General features: G+C 40.6%; 1 protein-coding gene and 1 long non-coding RNA gene across 8 annotated transcripts in view; one reads left to right on the forward strand and one right to left on the reverse strand.

Annotated features, from left to right (window-relative positions):
• LOC111265692 (cGMP-dependent 3',5'-cyclic phosphodiesterase) overlaps window positions 1–15,755 on the forward strand; it is a 126,247-nt gene extending 110,492 nt beyond the window's left edge. For 5 of the 6 annotated variants that reach the window (XM_022842576.2, XM_022842574.2, XM_022842578.2 and 2 more), the window contains 9 exons: window positions 3,144–3,326; window positions 5,400–5,575; window positions 9,177–9,275; window positions 11,078–11,275; window positions 11,432–11,631; window positions 11,838–12,060; window positions 12,207–12,435; window positions 12,613–12,928; window positions 13,159–15,755. In XM_022842576.2, the coding sequence (XP_022698311.1) occupies window positions 3,144–3,326; window positions 5,400–5,575; window positions 9,177–9,275; window positions 11,078–11,275; window positions 11,432–11,631; window positions 11,838–12,060; window positions 12,207–12,435; window positions 12,613–12,928; window positions 13,159–13,213 (1,679 nt within the window). In that variant the 3' untranslated portion in view covers window positions 13,214–15,755. The remainder of the gene's footprint in view (window positions 1–3,143; window positions 3,327–5,399; window positions 5,576–9,176; window positions 9,276–11,077; window positions 11,276–11,431; window positions 11,632–11,837; window positions 12,061–12,206; window positions 12,436–12,612; window positions 12,929–13,158) is intronic. The other variant, XM_022842577.2, reaches the window with a different exon arrangement.
• On the reverse strand, window positions 15,312–21,163 carry LOC111265698 (uncharacterized). 2 transcript variants are annotated; one of them, XR_002683592.2, is made up of 3 exons: window positions 19,144–21,163; window positions 18,695–18,740; window positions 15,312–18,476 (listed from the first exon to the last, which is right to left on the reverse strand). It is a non-coding gene; the product is annotated as an uncharacterized LOC111265698 (long non-coding RNA). The 2 variants fall into 2 exon arrangements; XR_002683591.2 differs by having other exon boundaries at window positions 15,312–18,740.
• Between the last annotated feature and the right edge of the window lie 95 nt (window positions 21,164–21,258).

A 21,258-nucleotide genomic window follows, 5' to 3' on the forward strand; every position in this document is an offset into this window, starting at 1 on the left:
GAACCCGCCGGTGGCAGCTACATAATAGAATAAATTGTCCGCCAGCTGGCTACGCAAAAGAAAAGCTCAAAGAACACTCACGCTTTCGGTCATTTGACTAGGATACTTGGATGGGTCTCACTATCCTCCTGTCAAGTTACGTAGGTCAGCAACAAATGGCACCGCGAGAAAGCGGGCTTTCACAGTAGTGGTAGTAGTAGTAGAAGAAAATTCGATAGTGACTAAAGTAGAATGGATATATTGATTTAACAGTCACTGTTTCGATAGCGATATCGCCATATTATAATTTGAAGCGTATATTCTCGGAACCCCTTCCTTCCGCATCTAACCTAGAAAAGTCGTACGCTGTCATATCAGTCAGTTACCGTAAATCTCTCATATTCGGGTACATGTACGCATATATATACAAATATGTGATACATTTGCTGCTGGTGCGTTCACTCGTTCACATTTGTATTCTAGTGCTTAGAACTAACGATGCCAAGGATTCACATTAAGTCTGCTAAAAAAACGTACGATGGATTGTCGATTCTTTTTCGGTAAAAGAGAAGCGAGTCTGTTACCGAATCTTTTCATTAATAGGTGTACCGTGCTTTATTATACTAATTAATTAGACTACTACGCCGCCTGCCTTGCAGGGCGAGGCTGGCACTTTCATACTTTTCATATTAAAACACAGATCTACATTCACAAACACAGATTCAGATCCACAAACACAGACAGTCAAAAGGCAAAACTAGCGCAGACGCTCTTAAATGCAAAAGTTTCTTTGAAATCTATCTGAAAACGTATTATTACTTGAAGATGGTCTTTACTTCTCAATGCTCTGCAATGCTCACAATTACTCTGGGTTACGGGCTGGAATTATATCGTGTTTCTGCAGTCCTATCCAAAAAACAGTCATCGACGTACGCTGCGCTTAATGTATGAGCTTCGCGGACTGCACCCGTATCCATAAAGTATTCGGAAGTGCACTGCGTTTTTCGGCATGATTTCATTGTGTGTGTGTGTATGTGTTTGTATATGTGTAGAGCTGACCTATATAATCAGGCAGTTTTTGTGTTTCTGATGATATACAGCAAGCGTGTACGCCGTTTCAACATTTCATCCTCAGATTTCTTCAAGCCATAAAAATGATCATGGATCTTCATTTACTGGACACTGTGGTTAAATCACCCCAACAGCTGAGTTGATCGTTGAGTTTGTGGCCGATAATAAATCGCATTTAGGGGAAGTCCTCATTCTCCAAAAACGATACCCTATGGAATAGAAAATTTTTTGGTGTCATTTTCCCAGCCCTAATTACTCCCAAAGCTATTGTCTTATTTAAGTCCGTTTCACCGATGTTTTACGCATACACTATATATATATATATATATATATGTATATATAATAAATACAGAAGCATCAATATGTATGTATGCATATTGATGGTTTTGTATTTCGACAGTCATAAATATATATATATATACACCATTACTGCAAATGAAAGGAAGCACATAGAAGCATCGACATGTTCATTTAGGATTAACTGTGCACTGTACGTAATCGTTTAGTGTTATCGTTTCGAAATGCAGGAAAAAGAGCAACAGATTATGATACAAAAAGGAACGGTGACTTTGGCCTTGTTCTGTCGGAAACCGTTTACTCATCCTTATCCACGTCATATACACCGTTATCACGTGGAGTTTGGCCTGGCTTCGTATTCTATTGGAACGTCTGTCATAAAAAACGAAGCTCATCACAGAGAAATTTCTTTTCCCTAATGATTGCCGTTGGTCAAAGAGGTTCGTCACTCGGAGGGAAATTTCCCGTGATGTAGAACAGGTTGTCTTGCTGACGTCCATCAAACGCGTAATAACAATAGGGTTATTCCAATTTTTATTGCAACGCAGTCATTTCACGTATTCGTAGCTTTATTATAGGCAATAACAGTGCCGTCTATTCTACGAACTTAGCAAGTGAACGATAATATTCACTAATTTAATAGCTATGTGAGTATTCGTAAACTGGTGACTGATTGATGGGTTGTTTACTCTTGAAAACACACACGGGCTTTCGCTCCGAACAAAAACGCCTTTTTTCTTTGCTGGACACGTTTACATTTTTATACTTTTTACGGTTTCTATGTAGAAACGAAGCCATTTCACCGCCTGGATTTGGGAAATGATTTTCTTGTTATTTCTCCACGCTAATATTTATCCTGTTCGACGACTTCTCTTTGTTCGTCTTCTGCCGCCGCTACTACTATTAAGGATATAACGACGAAGGATACGACGCGTGAATAACGAGACCCGAAACGGAAAACGGCCGCATCCCACATTTATTATCGATTATGGAAGATTCAACGGAAGCACGATCAACTCAATTGTAGAAGTGGCAGTTGTTGGCAGCTTGGTACGGTTATCTTTACTCTCAGGGCCAGAGCGTCGTGGCTGTCGGAGAGTATCGGTAGTGAAAACTAAATGACGGCGCCGAACCATCGAAAAAAGTCTTCTGTCTCAGCCGTTGACCCGACGACCGGCCGGTGCTCTGGCCGGATCCAGTATCCGTTACACTGGGTCCAGCTCGGCCTATCCTCTGTATATAACAAGGACGCCATGACGAATACTGGGACAACGCCACGGAAGAGAAAGATGAACATTATTGTCGAAGAGTTATCACCGCTCGGCCTACATAGTCATTCATACGTCTTGATATCATAATTCAAGTCTTTGATCTCACTTCGTAAACTTCATTTTTGCGATTTCTTACGAAAAACTGAAAGAAAAGATCTGTCGAGAAAACAACTGTCAAGACAAAGCTTTCTACTAGAATACTTCGGTAACATTAATGTATCTCTAAATATATTCGACCGTTACGCTGTTCTCATTCGATTCGAAGGTCATAACTTCTATAATTTAATTAACAGCGCGAAGACCAAGTAAATTTTGCGGAAGAAAGCTGAGTAGGCTAACTAACAACTCGTGTGGCAGGAAACTTGCCAAATTTTCACATTCTAAATCATAATTATCAATATCAAACAATAGCCATATGGTGTCATAAAATGTGGTTAAGGCAGAAAATGCGCAGGTGGTATTTTGTTTGGCCAAGATCACCGGACGGCGATGTGTAAAAATATTCATTCTTTGCTCTAATTTTAGACGATGTGACCCTTCTGCTACGAGAAATTATGACTGATGCACGGGAGCTGACGCGCGCTGAGAGATGTTCACTGTTTTTGTTAGACAAGGAACAACGTGAGCTGGTAGCTAAAGTTTTCGATGGACACCTCGCCGAAGATGGTCAGGAAACTTGTACAGAAGTTCGGATACCAGCCAATCAAGGTAAATTCGCAATGCATCAAAAAGTACTCCCTCCTAAGAAACAGCATAAACAATTCGCCTACTCTGAGCCTTTACGGCTTATCATGCAGGTAACTTTTCGTATTACTATTATGAAATAACACGGTAAAGGCGTGTGAAATAAGTAGCTGTTATGTTATAGATATGAGACACCGGCTCGTACGCCGGCAATACCTATGCGTTGCTGTCATCACGGTCGAAATAAAGGAAATGCAGCGGTATGGCAAAGTCTTTTATCTATACATACGTAGATGGCCGTCGCCGGCATCATGTGTGTAAATACCTATCGTATGCTAACGTCCATATTGTCAAACCTCGGCAGTTCGACACTGACAGTTAACCACTGATCATCGTGGGATCATCGTTCCTCCTACGCCCCCTCGATTTCAACCGACTGGTTAAGCGCATGGTTAAACCCATACGATCGCATAATGATGCTTATGCAAGCATTGAACTCCGCCCCTATTGGACTGTGGGGGTTGTGTCCTTAACCTCGCGGTGTCTGGCTACACAGACTCTTCTTCGCCGCAGCTCAGTAAATCTCATCGTAGTAGCAACAAAAAAGACCTCGACAGGCAAAAAAAAAGAGCATCCAACAACGGCCAACGCCCATCAGGCCGAGAAACCGATCAACCTAAACAGAGCTACTGAAGGCATACAGACAAGCGGCGATCTCTTAAATGGCCGTTTTTAGCATTGATGATGTAGACTGGCGGGCCAAAATATCGTCTATGATAACAACAATAATTGGAACCCCTTCTAGCGCAGTAATAGATATGCATTACAGATTATTATCATTTGATTCGTTTCCCTATTCTCGTATCATATGGTTGTGCCATCGGTTTAGACCAGTTTTGATACGGTTGTTCTACCAAAACGATCAGCCACTTAATCGACGTTGGATGAAAGGAACTGCTTACATAGACTGTTTCGCCCAACATCTTTCTTAGATTTGGCCCGTGTACTTTCTCGTTGTCGTTTGCTGAGGGTCGGGCATTTAGCTGGAAAGAATTGAGATTCTCGTAAAAATGTCGATTTTTGCTTCAGCCAGTCCCGTTAGTACCCGTATGTTTTCGTTTATTCCTATAAATTCCATTAATTTTTCAGTAAACGCAATATCATTGTGGGTATTCCGCACGTTGGTAAGGAAAATATATGTGAGCTATTCAAAAGCGCTTTGAAAACGACACCGTTGAAATGCATAAACTAATTTGCCTGATAATATGCTGGTTCCCACTCGTCCTTATAAATTTTCAATAAAAAGAAAAATTATTTTTATGCGTTGTTTACATTTTCCAACACATTTTTGTTCGTTATTTATGTCTACACATAGAAATAATGAAATCGTTGACTTGAACAAAAAGCACGCTTTTGAATTCGTAATGTACCTGGCATACTGCTACTCGTAAGGCCGATACTAATGAAGCTCTACTTTGTCCTCAGTCCTGAATCGGAAGCCCGACTCTGTCGTTAAATCTCGATTGACCTCTTTTTTCCGATGGTGACGTGAAGGCACCCGGAAGCTGTCACGACAGTTTTTAGGTCTCAACGAAAAAACGTTTCGCAGGTTTTCGTTACCTCCTAAAAGGGGCCTATATATTTGTACCACGGTTCTTTCATGATGTAATTAATTCTATACCTTGTACTGCCATACGTCGATATATTTTTTCTGCTGTTATATTTTCGATCCAACCATCTACTTGTTTTACTGGGCCATCACCGCATTTTCGAGAATTTGATAGCTTAGCTAAGGGCGAACAACAAAAGGGCAAATTCTTTCTGTAATGTTATCACAATTCTAGGTTAAAGATGGCTATATACAATACGTTAGTGACTGAGGTTAAACAGAGCACTTCTTCTTAGCCACCCATTGACATGTCAACTGTATTGCAGTATATTGGTAAGATGACAAGCTGCGTCACCTGCCTTTGGGACGGCGCACCTGCGACCAAATCTGTGATCCTTTAGTAAAGACTGTTTGTTTGCATTAACGAATCCCATACACTGGAATATTAATAGGTACGTGTGCGATTAATTCGTTTTCTGTCCATTTAGGTATTGCTGGTCACGTGGCGACAACCGGCGAAGTACTAAATATTCGTGACGCGTACAACCATCCGCTCTTTTACAGAAGGATGGACGAGGTAACGGGCTTTAAGACACGAAATATCCTATGTTTCCCTATCAAAGATGACCAGGAGGTGATCGGGGTTGCCGAACTCTGCAACAAGGTAATTACTATTCCCTTCTCGGGAAACGAGACAAATACTTAACAAACTTCAACGACATGTGTAACTGGCGATTTAACACTGAGCAGGCTGGAAGTTACTACGTGTACGTGTCATTATACAGCGTAAACGTTTGAAGTGGCGATAACGACAACAACCAGCAAAACACAGAAGTGAGAGATAAAATGAGAGAGTGTTAAACTATTCGTTTTACAGCAGCTATTTATGACTCTCTGTGCTGATAGAAATTTAGGCCTAGATTTATGGAGCTAATAAGTATTCTGTTTTCATTAATTTGTTATCTATTTAGCCAGCCTGTTATCGTAAGATAATATTGCACAATACCGACTTAATTGTCGAGATGATCTAAATTGCCATATCTGCAATAATCTATGATAATTAAATTGGACTAACGATAATAGACGCAGGTGTATGAAACGCTGGGCCATATCGCAGCGTGCAGATCGTAGACAATGTAAAAAAACGTTTAACGTCAAGGTGATGATACTATGCGACGTAGCGGTAGCCTATTAAAACCAATAGAACTGAAAGCACCAATCAAATGTTTTCTATCGCTCCATAATTGAATTACAGAGCTTGTAAATGTGGAACATTTCTAGGAAAAATTATCGAATAACTACTCTCAAAAGTCATGAGAACAGATGGACGCAAAGCATCCCGGAAAAAGCAGAATTAATAGCATAATTATCTGACCTTTGGAGTTGAAAAGCTTTCCAATATTCTGAGCAAAAAGAGAAACTCATAATTTCCCGTTAGCGGACAGGGTTTAGAAAGGCTGTAAAATTCATGAAAAACAGAGGCTGCTTGAGATTATCGTTATTCCAAGCGGTAACATTAATAGATTTAAAGTATTTAATGACAAGTCTCTGTGCACGACCTACATAGACGTTATAATTATTATTACTATTATTGCCCTTTCCTATAAAATTTCCTATTGCCGATTAGATTAAACAGTAGAGAAATGCTGTAGATATCGAAAAAAAAAAGTAAGCTACTTAATGCTCTGCGGCAATTATATAAAAAATGCCTAATCAAATCTATAATAGTCGAAAGGCACTGTCATTTTTAAGAGCCGCCCAGGAAGTCATTGCCCCGCCAAATAAAGAAACAGAACAAATTGACAACTACCATTGATATAATAGCGTAAGCGAAGCTGTTTCTCGTACGCTTTCGTTGTCAGCTTAATGATCTCCGGAACTCGCTCCATTCAGCAACAGTGGGTGGTGATTGAGAATACTGTTTGGCAGTCGATGACGTAAGCGTCATTTTCTCAATGAATAGACGTCTTTACGTCGCGATATCGCTTTTGAGTCAATGAGCGTAATTGTCACTTTTGCTGTTTGAAACAAAAGTCGTCATGGAAGTAGACTGATCATGCCACGCAAATCACATCGGCTGAGTTCCCATTCATACGATGATCGCTATTGCGGCCTCTGTTTCCCCTTGACATGTAGCAGCTGGCTGCGCTGTTGGCAGATCGCGTATAGAAAACCATAGCCAAGCAATAGTTACCAGACGAATGAGACGTCCCAGGTTGCGTAGCAGTATGTCCTAAAACGGCGGTAAAGACAGAGAGAAATATATCAGAATCGGTTTAATTCGAATAAATGGTAGCTGTCTGAATTAATTGAATCTCTCCAGATCATATAAATAGTCATGGAACGATGAAGAATTACGTAGCAATCAGGCTAAGGTTAGTTAATGGTAGTAAAGTTTCTATCACAGGGTAAGATTTGACAAGAATAAGATTGCGGTCCTTGCTTTAATGCCATTCCAGCCGTTCTTTTTGTCATGCCACTGCTCTGATACTGAAATCCAAATACGCGTTAGAACAGCGTAGCTATCAAGTGACGTCATAATCTTGCGGCGTTATTTGAAAAAGCAAGAACGTCGAAAATCGTTTTTTTTTCGCGCTTCCAAGGTTGAAAATGGACTTCATAAAAGCCTTCATCATACACTTTTAGCTACGTCCTGGACAGGTAGCGTCCTTCAATGAACTTACATTTACTAGCGCTTCGGCCTTGAAATCTCGATTTTTTTAACAAGTTAGTGATTTTAAACATATCATATCTCGTTTATAATTATCATATCAAGCACTACGCATTAAGGACATGCAAGAAAAAGCGGAGAAATAAGTTTAATTTGAAAAAAGGTTAAAATCGACTGAATTCAACATAGGTATAGATAATTTTGATCACTATAACTACCTCTTAAATCAATAACAGTACACACACGGTGTAGAAGTAAGCGGAGTCAGATCGTTGATATGCTATTGTAGCCTAAACTAGTGCACTGAAATTATTCATCTTTTCCTTGATGGATGGCGGCCTTGTGAACCGGACGAAATTTTGCTGATCGTCGCTGACTATTCATAGGCTGTTTAATTTTCGTAAAGAACCGATCTATGGTTCCGCTGCTGTCCTCGTTTTTGAAGCCGGTGCCGTTTGTCAGTCATCTTGCCTCTTCTCTACGTAATGGCAACGCGAGTGAACCGGAGTATTAGCCCACTGGAGTGAAATGGCTACTGGAAACGACTTCATCGCATGTGTTTAGACGTGCAGCAATATCGCCGAATTCATCTTCGTAGAAGAATGATTTTTAATTATTATTCATACATTACCCTGATCGCTTCCTATCCATTCGTTTGCAATTCGGTTATTACGGGCACCAGGGGTAATTGAATTCAATAGCCGCCGTTCGCCTGTAGCTGCATCACTGTGCCACGTAAAGAACTCTGCATTGCTTCGCCAGGCATCTTTTTGCTGCAGTCACATCACTATCAGTCATCAACTGCAATAAAAACCGTGATACCCGTTCCGTCCATCCGGCGTACGGTAAAGGAAGGGAGGTACAACGAGGTTGGGGTGAGGGTGCCTATGTTGGCTAGCAGACCTTTGGTGCAAAGCCAGTTCAATTAACTCAGTATTTCAAGACATTTTTGGTTTTAGCTGAAGACAAGCTTTAGTCGCTTTGTCTTCGGCCACTATACTCAAGCAGAGCCAGGTAGACAAGCCGACCATTCAGCGATCCGAACGATCGTAGTTCTTTTGTTGTCACCATCGTATAGTACTGCATGAGAGGGATTATCAGATCAGCGCCGAGAGCACTTTCATTGAGACACTCATTTTTCCATGCTATACTGATGCTAGAACAGTGATGTATGTATGTGTTCTCAGGTGATAAACAAAAAGCAACGAGGTACTGCCTCGAAAGGTTTCAATGCTAACAGGTGACCATATAGTTATAGAGGTCATATCGCAGTCTGTGTGGGTTGAATTAACGAAGGATAGTTTTCGTTTGAAGGACATAGGCCGATTTGCGATTAACAAGGCAGTTGGCTGTATCGAAACTGGGCAGTCACGTGAAATGTTAGCAGCAGGTACGGTCCATTCTGCGAACTAACACCATATTCCTATACCGTGCGCTTTATCCAGGGTAAACAGGTTGCGCGATCACAAAGCCAGGACAATTTACTCACAATATGGTCAGATACGCGAGAAAACATGTGCAGTAATGCATTTCCATACTGCACCTTAGCCTTAGATTACCTTTAAGATTACTGTTATTTCTCTTGTGTTTTCAGGTAAACGGCAAGTGCTTTTCGTTCTTCGATGAAGAAATGGCGAAAGCATTCTCGATCTACTGTGGCATCTCCATAATGCATTCGCTCATGTGGAAAAAGGTACGATAAGCGAAAAAAAGGCGGTCCGGTCAATCAGTACCTGGTCTAATATTGACATGGCATTAGTGTTTCTGTTGTTATTGTTGGAATCGACGCCATCTCCTGGTCCTGTTGCTGCTGTTCTTGCTTCTATCTTTCCATCATTTTGTTTTTTCGGGTCTTAGCAGCTGATGGTTCCAAACCTACCCGTTCCGTCTACGCTGTTCACCTAATAGCGCAAACTGGTCCTTTTTTGCTTTTATTTGCTCTGTTTCAGTGTCTCTTTTCCACTTCTTCCGACAAAATAGTCTTCAAACGAGTATTGCGGCTCGCTCACAGCCGCTGCAGCAGAAGTCTTTACTTCTAGGAGACCCATCTCGATTTCCTTCAGTAAGACCCTTTTTCGGCGGAATCCTCCTCCCGAGCAGTTCTACTCTTGTTCGTTCGAAAGTCTAGGAAAAATTAATAAGCCTACTAAGGAAAAGCGAAAAATTTCATCCAGATGTTGTTCAGCTTGGTGTGGACGTAACGTTCGACGTTGTTGAAACACTTGCGACGTGCTAGTCGTATATAGCAATGTGCACCTTCCCATCGTATCCACTACGGTATTAATTTTCGAGCACAAGCCGTGTATTGAGATTGGCTTAGGGCATGGCTGTTAAACTGGCAATTGCGAAAGACGCGGCTGGCGTGGAAAAAAAAAAAAAATCCTGTTTATAATCGAATCGCGTGCCTGCATTACGTGATAACCGTAATTATTGTAGCCATGCAAGAAAGAGATATCGATTCAGATTTGCTAATGGTAGTTTCACCTCTTCATGGCGAAATATAAATAATAAGGAATTGATATTACATTGTATGATGTAGGACGTTCGTAGGCTACATACGCAATAAACACCCCACATAAGTTTCGGAGATTATCTGTATCATTAGCCGCTGGTTCCCGCAGCACAGAGCACACTCCTCAACGGGAAGTCGTAGCTCGACTGACATGTTGCCAACCTCCCGAGACTAGTATTGCTATAATTGTTGTTCGTTCATCGTTTCGCCTTCTAGGTAATCCTCCTTTTGTGTTGTATACCAAAAGGGGAATATTTGCCTTTTGCTGGTAAATAAATCGAAGTGCTAGTATAAAAGCAAGGGTGTCTGCTCTTTTGGCATGTGCTCTTTCAGACTGCTTTTTTCCGCATGGAATAGCTGTTCAGGACGCGGTTTCGTTTTTAAACTGGAAAAAATAATCGTGCGAAGCAATATGAATATCACTGTAGACTGGTTACGGCAAACCCCCAAAGTTGCTGAGTCACGTTGCTGAACCATTTCTGGGTCCTGCCTGGCGACAAAAAACTCTTAAGAATAAAGAAATTCTTAAAAAACTTTTAAGAATAGACATAAGCAGGTTTGCTGGCGAAACATTTTTTTCTCAAAACGTTGCAATATACAGAGGCATTCTGAGAGAAAAACCGAATATATACACATTGTTTCTTCTCTGCGATTACTATACTATTGTTTAGTGAAAAATGTACACGATCGCTCGACAAAAATGTACATGCCATAATGCAGTGTTAAATCGAACACTTGTTCCGATTACCTGCCATTGATACATTGTTCTTCGTCTTTGATAGAAATAGGTCGTTTGATGAAACGCCGCTCCTACCGAGTAGGCTTATCGAATTGTACTATAAAATCGTTTTATGACTATCGTTTGCGGAAATTCAACATTAGCTAAGTATGTGTGGATACCGAAACCAGTGTCTGGTACGTATACAGCTTTGTATGCGGATAATTGAATTATTCATAAATGTATTATTTTTTTTCGTTTACAGGTTCGTGATGCACAGCATCGATCACGCCTATCCAATGAGTTGATGATGTATCACATCCTCGTCCCGGATGAAGAAGTACACCAATTAGTGACCTTAATCGGCCAAGGACCTGTTCCAACACCACGCGAGAAATTTCACCCGGCTTTTGAGACCTTCCAGGGTATTCCAAGAGCAATTCCCGACAGGGATACACCTCTTGTAAGTTTTAACTGCTAACTATATGCACTCTTTATCCGGTCAACCTCCAAACCTACATATTACAGTTTGTGAGCACATACCAGATTATAAGAAAGTAATCGATATATTATAACTACGTAACAATCAGCTTGTTTGTTTTTGCTTTGGCCTTCACAGGCTGTTGTTACAATGTTTGAGGATTTAAGTTTCATTCAACGATGGAGAGTTTCACGAACAACGCTGGCACGCTTTGTGCTTATGGTCCGGAAAGGTTATCGGGATCCTCCGTATCACAACTGGACCCATGCATTTGCTGTAGCTCATTATAGCTATCTACTTATCAAGAATCTAAACCTCGTGACAAAAGGGTATCTCACGTGTGTATCGTATTCAGATTAATCCCTTCAAACCACAGTTACGATTGATGCCCAGGTGTTTTATTATGCGATGTACCATGGTATAATGGCGAAATGTTCCTAGACAATAGGCATTTTTCAGTAATTTCCTCGTATATAATAATCTGCAATTTCGTTGAACCCTAAATTTTACATTTACTAACTGGATGTGTTTGTGGCCTTTACAGCGATATCGAGGCACTTTCGTTGTTTGTTGCTTGTCTATGTCACGACCTCGATCATCGAGGGACGACGAACACGTTCCAAGTAAACTCAAAAAGCATTTTGGCATCGTTATATTCCTCTGAGGGCTCCGTGATGGAGCGGCACCATTTCGCGCAAGCTATGGCCATCCTCAACACTGACGGCTGCAATATCTTCGAGAATCTCGATTGCCATGAATACACAAAGGTCAGTGTGGCGGGTGTCAGTAACGTTTACACGTCTACCTTATAATGACAAAATTGATTGAGTTATCTTGCAAGACCGCTTAGGGATTATGTCAGAATGTATATAATTCGATTCGACACGCATGTTTCACTCGCATGCTGTTTCAGATACTGGACAACATGCGTGAGATCATTCTTGCCACAGACCTAAGCCACCACTTCAAGATCATGCCGAAGCTCAACGAAATGGTGACCTCATTCAAAAAAGATGACGTGGAGCACCATCAGCTATTGATGTCTTTACTGGTTACATCTTGCGATCTTTCCGACCAGACGAAAGATTGGAAAGCCACAAAACAAGTCGCAGAACTGATCTATAAGGAGTTCTTCTCGCAAGGTGTGTGTGTATACCACAAATAGATCCGTCTCCGGCAAACATATTGATTGATAATCGGCTATTTTAGCCTTCATCCCCTGAAAAATTTCGTTACATTATCCCATAGTGTATACAATTCCAATAGATGTAAAGATTGTTGCAAGCTCAAAATTCGTAATGGGGCTTTACGATGAGCAGGTGATCTTGAAAAGTCGATGGGAATTGCTCCGGACAAGATGATGGATCGGGAGAAAGCGTTCATTCCGGAATTGCAGATCCAGTTTATCGATGGTGTAGTACGGCCAACGTTCCATCTGCTAGCGCAACTTTTCCCTAACGATGAAGGCACCCACCAGAGTTTGCAGGCCGTTACAGACAATCTTACGTTCTGGCAACGTTTCCGAGAAATTTACTTGGCCAAATACGGCACACAGCATGGCTGCTCGCTAAGCATCTTTCATGACCGACAACTGGAAAAGGAAGTGGTGTCCAGCCTACAGCTTCAAAACAACAGGTGACTTTGTACAAATGAATTGCATGCGCAATTTATTCGCTCAATGATGATGATGATGACGACGTAGCTAAACTGTCATGTCCTATGATTTTTGTATGAGAACGGGAGAAATCTTATCTCCTATTGATAGCACTGCAAATCGTTGATCAATCTCATATATCACCTAATCGTTTTCCTTTGTTGCTTTCCTGTCGCCCTTTTGTCTGTATTTCTTTTCTTCGAGTATCCAGAAAACGCAACTTTCGCGAAGATTCTCCCGGTCCGGCTTCAAGCTCAGCTTCATGACCTGAACGGACCCGAAGTGTTTTATCGCGGACCCTTCATTCTATCATTTGTAACCTAAACATCTGACAGTCCTCGAAAGAGAAGAATACTTAGTCAGATTAGTATATAAGTAATTATAATAGCACTGTATTCAATTTCGACGTCCGACCAAAAATGCACCAGGTAGTAGGCTTAACACACGAACCGGCTCACGGTTCCGCTCCTAGAGTGTCGGACAACGAAGAGATACGAAGGCTACCTACTCGGAGTCGAAAATTCGTCACAACTTAATTTATTAACACTCTGTACACATTGGCACCCTTTACGCAGAATCGTTTCTGACCTGCTATAACTGGGGAGCACTTACCTAACGATGCTGCTGATGTAGGTATAGTTGTTGGTTATTCTTGTTGATTATTCTGTGCACCTCATCATGCCACCAAAAATCAAAAATAAGTAGCATACATCTGCTACTTTTCATGGATGATATCTCAGTTTATGTCGTTTGTCCTACGGAATGAGGTTGAAGCTGAGTCCTCCTTTCCCTAGGCAACAATGCTATGCCCAACAAGAACTATAAATTGCTTGAAAACTCTTATATATATATATATATATATATATATCAGGGCTTATTTCACACGAAGTTCAAGCCAATTGTAAGTGGTCATCTATTCATAATGATATAACCTAAAATGATGATCAACCATGCATAGTTAGATATTATTTAACTAACCAAAAATGTCAGCTCGCTGAGGAGTTCGTGACAAAATAGCACAGTAACATTAGTTTCTCTTAATGTAATTATTAGACTGAACTTTTACATACATTCGAATATAGATACATTCAACGATATAATAACATAGACGAAATAGTGGCATGAAGGTAGCAGCCCAGAGGCAGGCATAGATGGATCATACTGGGAACAGTATTATAGCTGTTTAGAAAGGGAAAAGCTTACTAAGAAGAGTGTCGGGCTTAACTAGCACAACACAGAATTCGAATCTCTGTTAGTCAGGGGGCAGCCCCAATCTGTAGTCTTAATGCTGTTCCATATGGTAAATTATAGTACACGAAAGAGAAGGAACGCGACTCTATTGAAAAAATCATCTGGCCTATGATGATTATCTGTATAATTTACCATTATTCGGTCTCTAAAACAGAATAACTAATAATGAGACCTCACGTGCGTGGTCTTGTTCAGTGTTATTCAAACTCTGCACGATACGGCGCTAGTCTTTTGTTTATCTGAAGGATGGCGAAACAAATGGTACCGACATAGAAACATATGATCGTATTTTACACTATGAATATTCTACTTCAATAGGCCTGGAGCTTTATGTAATTTCTCATAATAATTCTTGTATCTGGGGTTACACTTACTAATCATATGTTATTACCTGCCATTGTGTTTGTACTTACAGTGGTCACCTCGATGTACGATTGTTGAATTGGCACTACATGAACGAATATGTTGTTAGTGTGATTCTTTATATATATATATATACGCAGCTCTAACTATATATTTCCTCAGTACGGCTGATGACAAGGACCTTTGCAAAAAGATGTTTCAGAACAGACATCAACGCGTCTTCCAATCGTCCGTTGACGGAAGGTGGACGAAGCAAATACGTAATTGATGAGGAGCAACAAAAGTTGCGGTCGGCAAGGCTTATCTTGTCTGCGATGACAATGGACATCAATTGCGGAGTTTTCCAGCAGAAAAATTAGTCCGTTCGTGTGTTTACATTAAATCTGAGTTCAGTAATGTATGACAGGCCCGAAGCCTGCACATACTCATGCAGTAGCAAATTCACAAGATGCACGCGAGCGCGATAACCTATTTAGGCATTTTAGTGTCATCCAGATGGTTCCTATCAAGCTCGACAACGCAATTTTGACAATAACTAAGTCTTTGACTAGGGCTAATTTTAACGATCATGATAACAGGACATGGAGCATAATAATTATGGTAATAGTAATTATTCTACATGTAGTAATTGATAAATATTCAAGATGGCTCGCAATGTAGTTATGAGCAACATTGAAAAGGTCGAGTGACACTCGAAACTGAGCGATAACGATAATTATGTTAGTACCAAGGATATTATCACTTTTAGTATATATATATATATATATATATATATATATATATATATTGTACTATTATCGGGAATAATTATTGTTAATGGCATAGCGGCAAAGAAAGCAAACAGGAGGGATGCGCTGCGTAAAAAAAAGTGACGCGTGGGGAGGGCTCGCAAAACAACGCTGCAAGACTTACAAACCACAATGTAAAATGTGCCATTTAGATGAGATGCGAATCGGAAAATAAGGTGACGTCGAAAAGGCCGATTAAGGCTGAACAGAGACGAACAAATAACAATGGGATCACATTGTGTTGGAGTCTGTATACTTAAAAGTATGTATATACCTAAGATGAAATCTTATCATAATATAATAATACACGGATATTAATATATATATGACTTGACATTGCGGATGTGTATATATATATATTCGTGAGTTAAAGTTGCATAAAATAGATGGTATTTCAACGTAGAAACTGTTTTCACTAGAAAGCTGTCGTAACGACTAAACGATACCAGAATAGGTACGTAATCTTGTCGGGAACTAGCAGTGTGCAGAGAGGTGTGTCTATGGTCCACCCGGCATGGCTCTGGGTTAAGACGTTTTCGGTGTAGATAACTGATAGCTGCCACGTTGTTGGGTCTAGTGCGCATAACAACTGCCATTATTGATTGAGTACACATTGAACCAGTTATTGCTAGGACAAAGTAGTAATTCCCTGATAAATTTATATGAAGCATTTGTCAGTAGTTCAGTTTCGCAATCAGACTGTGAAACGACTGTACCTTTTCGTGCAACAAATTCTGTTTAGTTGGAAAAATTTCCATAGAAAAGGAATTGAACTGACTGTATTGTAGCCGAAAGGGTCCCGCTCAAATAGAACATGCCAACATGATTATGCTTTGCCAAGGAGACTTTGGAATCAGAATCTACATAATATTTCATATGCACTAGCCCTTCTGCGGACCTCAATTAGACCTAAAAACATTCGTTCAAGCTAAATTTGTTGATTTTGATAAGCACCAGCCATTGACTAGACTTCTACAACCGGATAGGCCTAGTCTCAAAGAGCTGAGGTGCAGCCGTGCCTTTCTTCTGTAAGCACTCTTAAAATGAAAATTCACCGTAGTTAGTAAATTCATAGTTGAGGAAAAACTGATTAGGTTATTGTATATTAATTATGTAAGGTTACAGAAGTAAGGTTAACTTCCGAGATTTGACAAAAATGGCGAAGAGCAATTTTTACCATGGACTTCGTCTACTTTGCCGACTGTCCTGAAAACTGCTCCTATTAGCCAAAATGTGTACATACGTCCATACAGATAGGTCTGTCAAAATCGAATCATCACCTTCTGTGGTCTAGTTGCTGCATTCGCTTCCGATGAGACATCAGGTCACTTACACAACTAAGCCGTGATGAACGCATTATTGTGGAGCTTTCCTGCATACTTTCAACTCGACCGCGGGGTGCTAATTAACTCTACGTAATCTGAATTTCAATTGTTGTTGCATCGGTAAGAAATGGGTAACTTGAGAAAAAAAAAAAATTATAGCAATGATGCAGTAACGACATCAAATATCAGCATGCCATACGGACGGCTTGGCTGCGTCAGAGCATTGATGCCTTGCCGAAAATAGACAGTAACCAGCTTATATAACCGATTAAACAACTTTTTTGGCTTTAAAACATGTAACTTGTATGCCAACCTGCATACTTTTTGGCTATCACAAACAGTTATCGAGGCACCTGGAAAAATAGACCAAGTCCGGGTAAAAACTTCTACCGGTAAATTCACTATTGGCCGTTTGCTAAATCTCTAGAAAAACCTTTTACTATGTTTAATTTACTAATATTTTCACATGGTACCTTTCTTTCTAATTTTCGTTGTTTCCAAAAAAGTAAATTGCGGCGTCAGCTCTTCATAGAATTCTCACAAAAACGTTCGTACATCGCTAACCTAAGTGTACGATAACGTTGAAATGCACTGCTATTATGTTAACATGTAGTGGTTTTATTAAGTTATGTTAGCTGTGCCGTGTAATTTCAACCTCCATGGCAAGTTGAATGACTCTTTGTTTTTCTAGACTGGAAAACAGTATAAGTGACCGGTCATTATATTAGAATATGCAGTTGTTTACTATACTGAGGTTAGAATTCGAATACTACACGACAGATCTAGGTTCGACGCCGGCCATAGGCAGACTTCATTTCGTGCTGGGAGCCATCCGTCTGATGAAATGTCCAGCGATGAAAGTTCGAAATACAGAAAGGATAATAGATAAGCGATAAATATAAAGAAAGTATACATTTATACCAAATCAAGGCTTACCAAAAATAATAGCATGTCAAATAGTAATTAAGTATCTAATACATACCTGGACTTCGGAAAGTGTCTTGCTGAACTCCCGTCTATAATTTTCCCGTCTATAATTTTTCAACTTCTCTTCAGTCACAAAAAATAAATATAGATTGGATTGAAAACCACCTTCATTTATCCGGTACGGCTTGTTAAGGGTCCTTGATATTTTCTAGCAGAATTATTTATATGAGGCAGTACATTTAAAAGAAAAAAAAAGAACTTGTTTGAATTGTTCCGCAAAAGTTAAACATTTTAGGGCATTTTACCGAGACAGGTCACAGAGAGCGCGTTTCGACAAGAAATCCTTTTATCAGGTGATCTAAAAGTACCTCTTTTTATCTGAAAAATGAAATCATTAGATTGTACCAAGAACCTTTATCGTATATAGCACCACCCAAGTTCGCTCTATGTAGTGCTTTGCTGTGTCACTCAGAAGTCGAACTCCGCCATAGTTGATGATATAGTAAATATCAATTTTTTCGGTTTAATAATATACTTTTTAGTATTTCTCCAAAAGTTCGACTTACTGTAACCAATTGAACCAAAAATGAGTAGTAAATAAACAATAATATACCTGTTACATCAATCCGAAGAGCAGTTGCCCGTTCGCTATTAGTAGATGTTGGTTTCACAGTCTTCATTAACAGCAGACGTGACGATAATGAACTTATGATTAGTTCTTTCCAAATCTTGCATTATATAAAATGTTTGCATATACTTGAGGTCATTCCTGTTCTTCTTCGTTAAATTCGACTGACTAATCCATACCATGATCGAAAACACATTTTCTGGCGTCATGAATCAGATGAGTCATCGCTGGTTTGATATCACGAATGCTGCGGAAAAGAGCACGAAATTTCGGAGGCTCCTTTTCTTTACATGGATCTGCCCGTAGATAGCAATAATGTCAGAAAAATAGTGGCCATCTTTCTTAGACTTACATCTGAAAACTCATCATGAGCATTGTGAATAATTTCTAGATAGAAGTATGGGATGCTCGTAAAGTTGTGCAGACCTCCCGGTGCACGTATGTGTATAACTTATCTGAGCTTACCGGTTACGCGGGTAACTTTCTGTGTGACTTTTTGTGGCGTTTCCTTCTGCAAAGGCATATTTAGATAATAGGATGCATCTCAGAATAAACAAAAAAGGAAAGACTCTTTTTTTTTCTAGGACGGCAGTATCTACTTGAAAATAAAGCCAGCTCCTTCAACCTAATTTTTACGTACTCTCAGCAGTATTTTGCCCACAATTTCTCTCCTTACAGAAATAAACAACCATGGTGTTGCGGAGTTTCTTTGAAAATTGTCGAATCTCAATTAATCTTTCATAAGGTTGCCTACTATCCCAAACACTTTGTAGTTCTCTTATATCGTTAGTAGATGAGAGCCGCCATAGTTTTTCAAAGACTATTTGTCATTACTTCCTTGCAATCTGAGCAGAGCTATAATTTGCGTGGAATTTCTCGAAATCGTTCGGATATAATCCACTGCGATGACCTACTAAGTCTTCTGCTTCTGCTAACGTCACGATACAGAGTACAGCACTGATGAGAGAGAAATACGTTAATGAGTGAACTGCAGTCGCGGCGTTATCAGTCGTCGTCGTCGTCGCAAAAAGTATCTCGGCGCAACTGCAGTTCCACAATTGCTAACAAAACGGACGGACATTCATTCACATTGGCTCTGCGAAAAGAAATGGTCACGAAATGGCTTTTCGTAAATGAAGTTAAAGATGCAACACATCTTCGCCCCGCTTCATATTAATTTATAGAAACTACTAAACAAAGATTCGTCGTATTTTCATGGTGAACAACTTATTTTTTCGTATAAGCACAATATTGAAATACCATAACCAATCGGGAGTACTCCCGCCGAAATTGCTGCAAAGGGAATACCAAAAAAAAAAAAAACACCAGCCCCGAATCTGATTAAGCCACAGTTGATTTACTTCACAAAATTATTGTCATCTCTTACTTATGGCGAGTTCCTGCTAGACTATATTAATCTGTCCACTACTTCATGAATGGATAATCTACTAAACTGGTATACGCTGATTGCCCTCTGTTCCCTCAACCTAGTCCTATTTTACTTTGTCCCGTATTCCAATACAAAACCAACCAGCACAGCGGAACCTCTCTGTGAATATTTACAGTTAAATATCTACATATATTTACGGACTTTGAGTGCCGGTGGCACTCACCCTGCCATTCACGTTGACGTACATTTGGCGGCCGGGACGGGCGACCTATGGGCGGAGAGGAAGAAGCAGTCCGCCGTTCTTTCCGCGGAAGAGCTGTCTGTGGATAAAGCCGTCAGCTAGGCTGCCAACAGTTTGGAATACAGCAAAACAAAGGGCAGCTACAGTCCAGTTTGAGCTGGCCATATCTTACAAGCTGCGTTCAATTCCGCAACACCCTCAGTCGCACGTTATTGCTAACGAAACTTTAGCTCCAGACCTCTACGCGTGTGCCCCGCAGCGGAGCTTGTTTACCATGTTGCAGCGTCTACCTGTTGTTGTTAATATTGTCACCGTTTCATGGCAACCGAGACACTATGAACTGACACAGTCACGAGAAGAATTTCTAAAGCCCATTCTACCCAGCGCTGCGATAGCCGGCGGTTTGTCGATGTGAAAGGAAAGGGAGTTCATCAGGCGGTCACCTATGGCTACGAGAAAGCTCGCCGCTTTTCTCTCGGCGCCATCCGGCCGGCAGGCCGCGCTGGGCTGTCTGCTCGACCAAAGCGAACACCATCCCAACGAATCACACTGCCAATAGAACATCGGCGTATAGTATACATCGAATCATCGGGTCTGCGAGGGCAGACGAAGAAAACAAGAGACGAAAGGGGGCTGCCAAGAAACGGCAGAAATATCAGAGCTTATGGTGTTCCGCGGTATAATGCATGCGGCTTAACCGGTCAGACCACTACTTCAAGAAGGCCTCGAGACAGACGGAGCCACGCCTCATTAAAAAACGAGTCGTTTGTGACTGGAATTGCAATAGCTAGAGCATCGAGAAGCGAAGCCGATATAGGCACGCACATACCTATATACAATAGCGGAACCGAACGAACGGCGGCACCCGATCTACATATTGGCATGCTATCCAATATTTCTATTGTCTTGTGCGTGTTTTGAGTTTAGCTATTCTCGCTGGACTAAACAAGGTTTTGAACAATGCTGACTAGGTAACACCTGTCGTAAGACGCGCAGTGCTAAATGAATGGTATTATTCCGAACACATATCGAACATGTCGAGTGACACGTTTGAAATTTCCACGAAAAGTTGGCAATTGTCAGTGCTTCAATTGCGTGTCGTGAAGGTGTCGGTGTAAGTATTTATTTATTGCTATTCGCCGGCCTGTTGTAAACTGTGCGATATTCAGGCGTAGTGACCACAAAAAAGATCGTTTGATAACTGGCAGGTGGTAAGGGCCCTGGCAAGGGAAGGCTTTTGTCGTTGCGTAAGAGCGTTAACACCTGCGACGTCCGGCTACGAAACGAAACTGCTGTGAAGCAAACGCTGGTAAGTGGTTCTTTAGACCATCATAACCTATGTCGAAATAGCCCATGTGGTAAGAAAAACAGGTACAGTATATCCCAGCGATATCAATA

This window comes from Varroa jacobsoni, unplaced genomic scaffold, assembly GCF_002532875.2.
Source record: "Varroa jacobsoni isolate VJ856 unplaced genomic scaffold, vjacob_1.0 scaffold_998, whole genome shotgun sequence".
Lineage (NCBI taxonomy): Eukaryota > Metazoa > Arthropoda > Arachnida > Mesostigmata > Varroidae > Varroa > Varroa jacobsoni.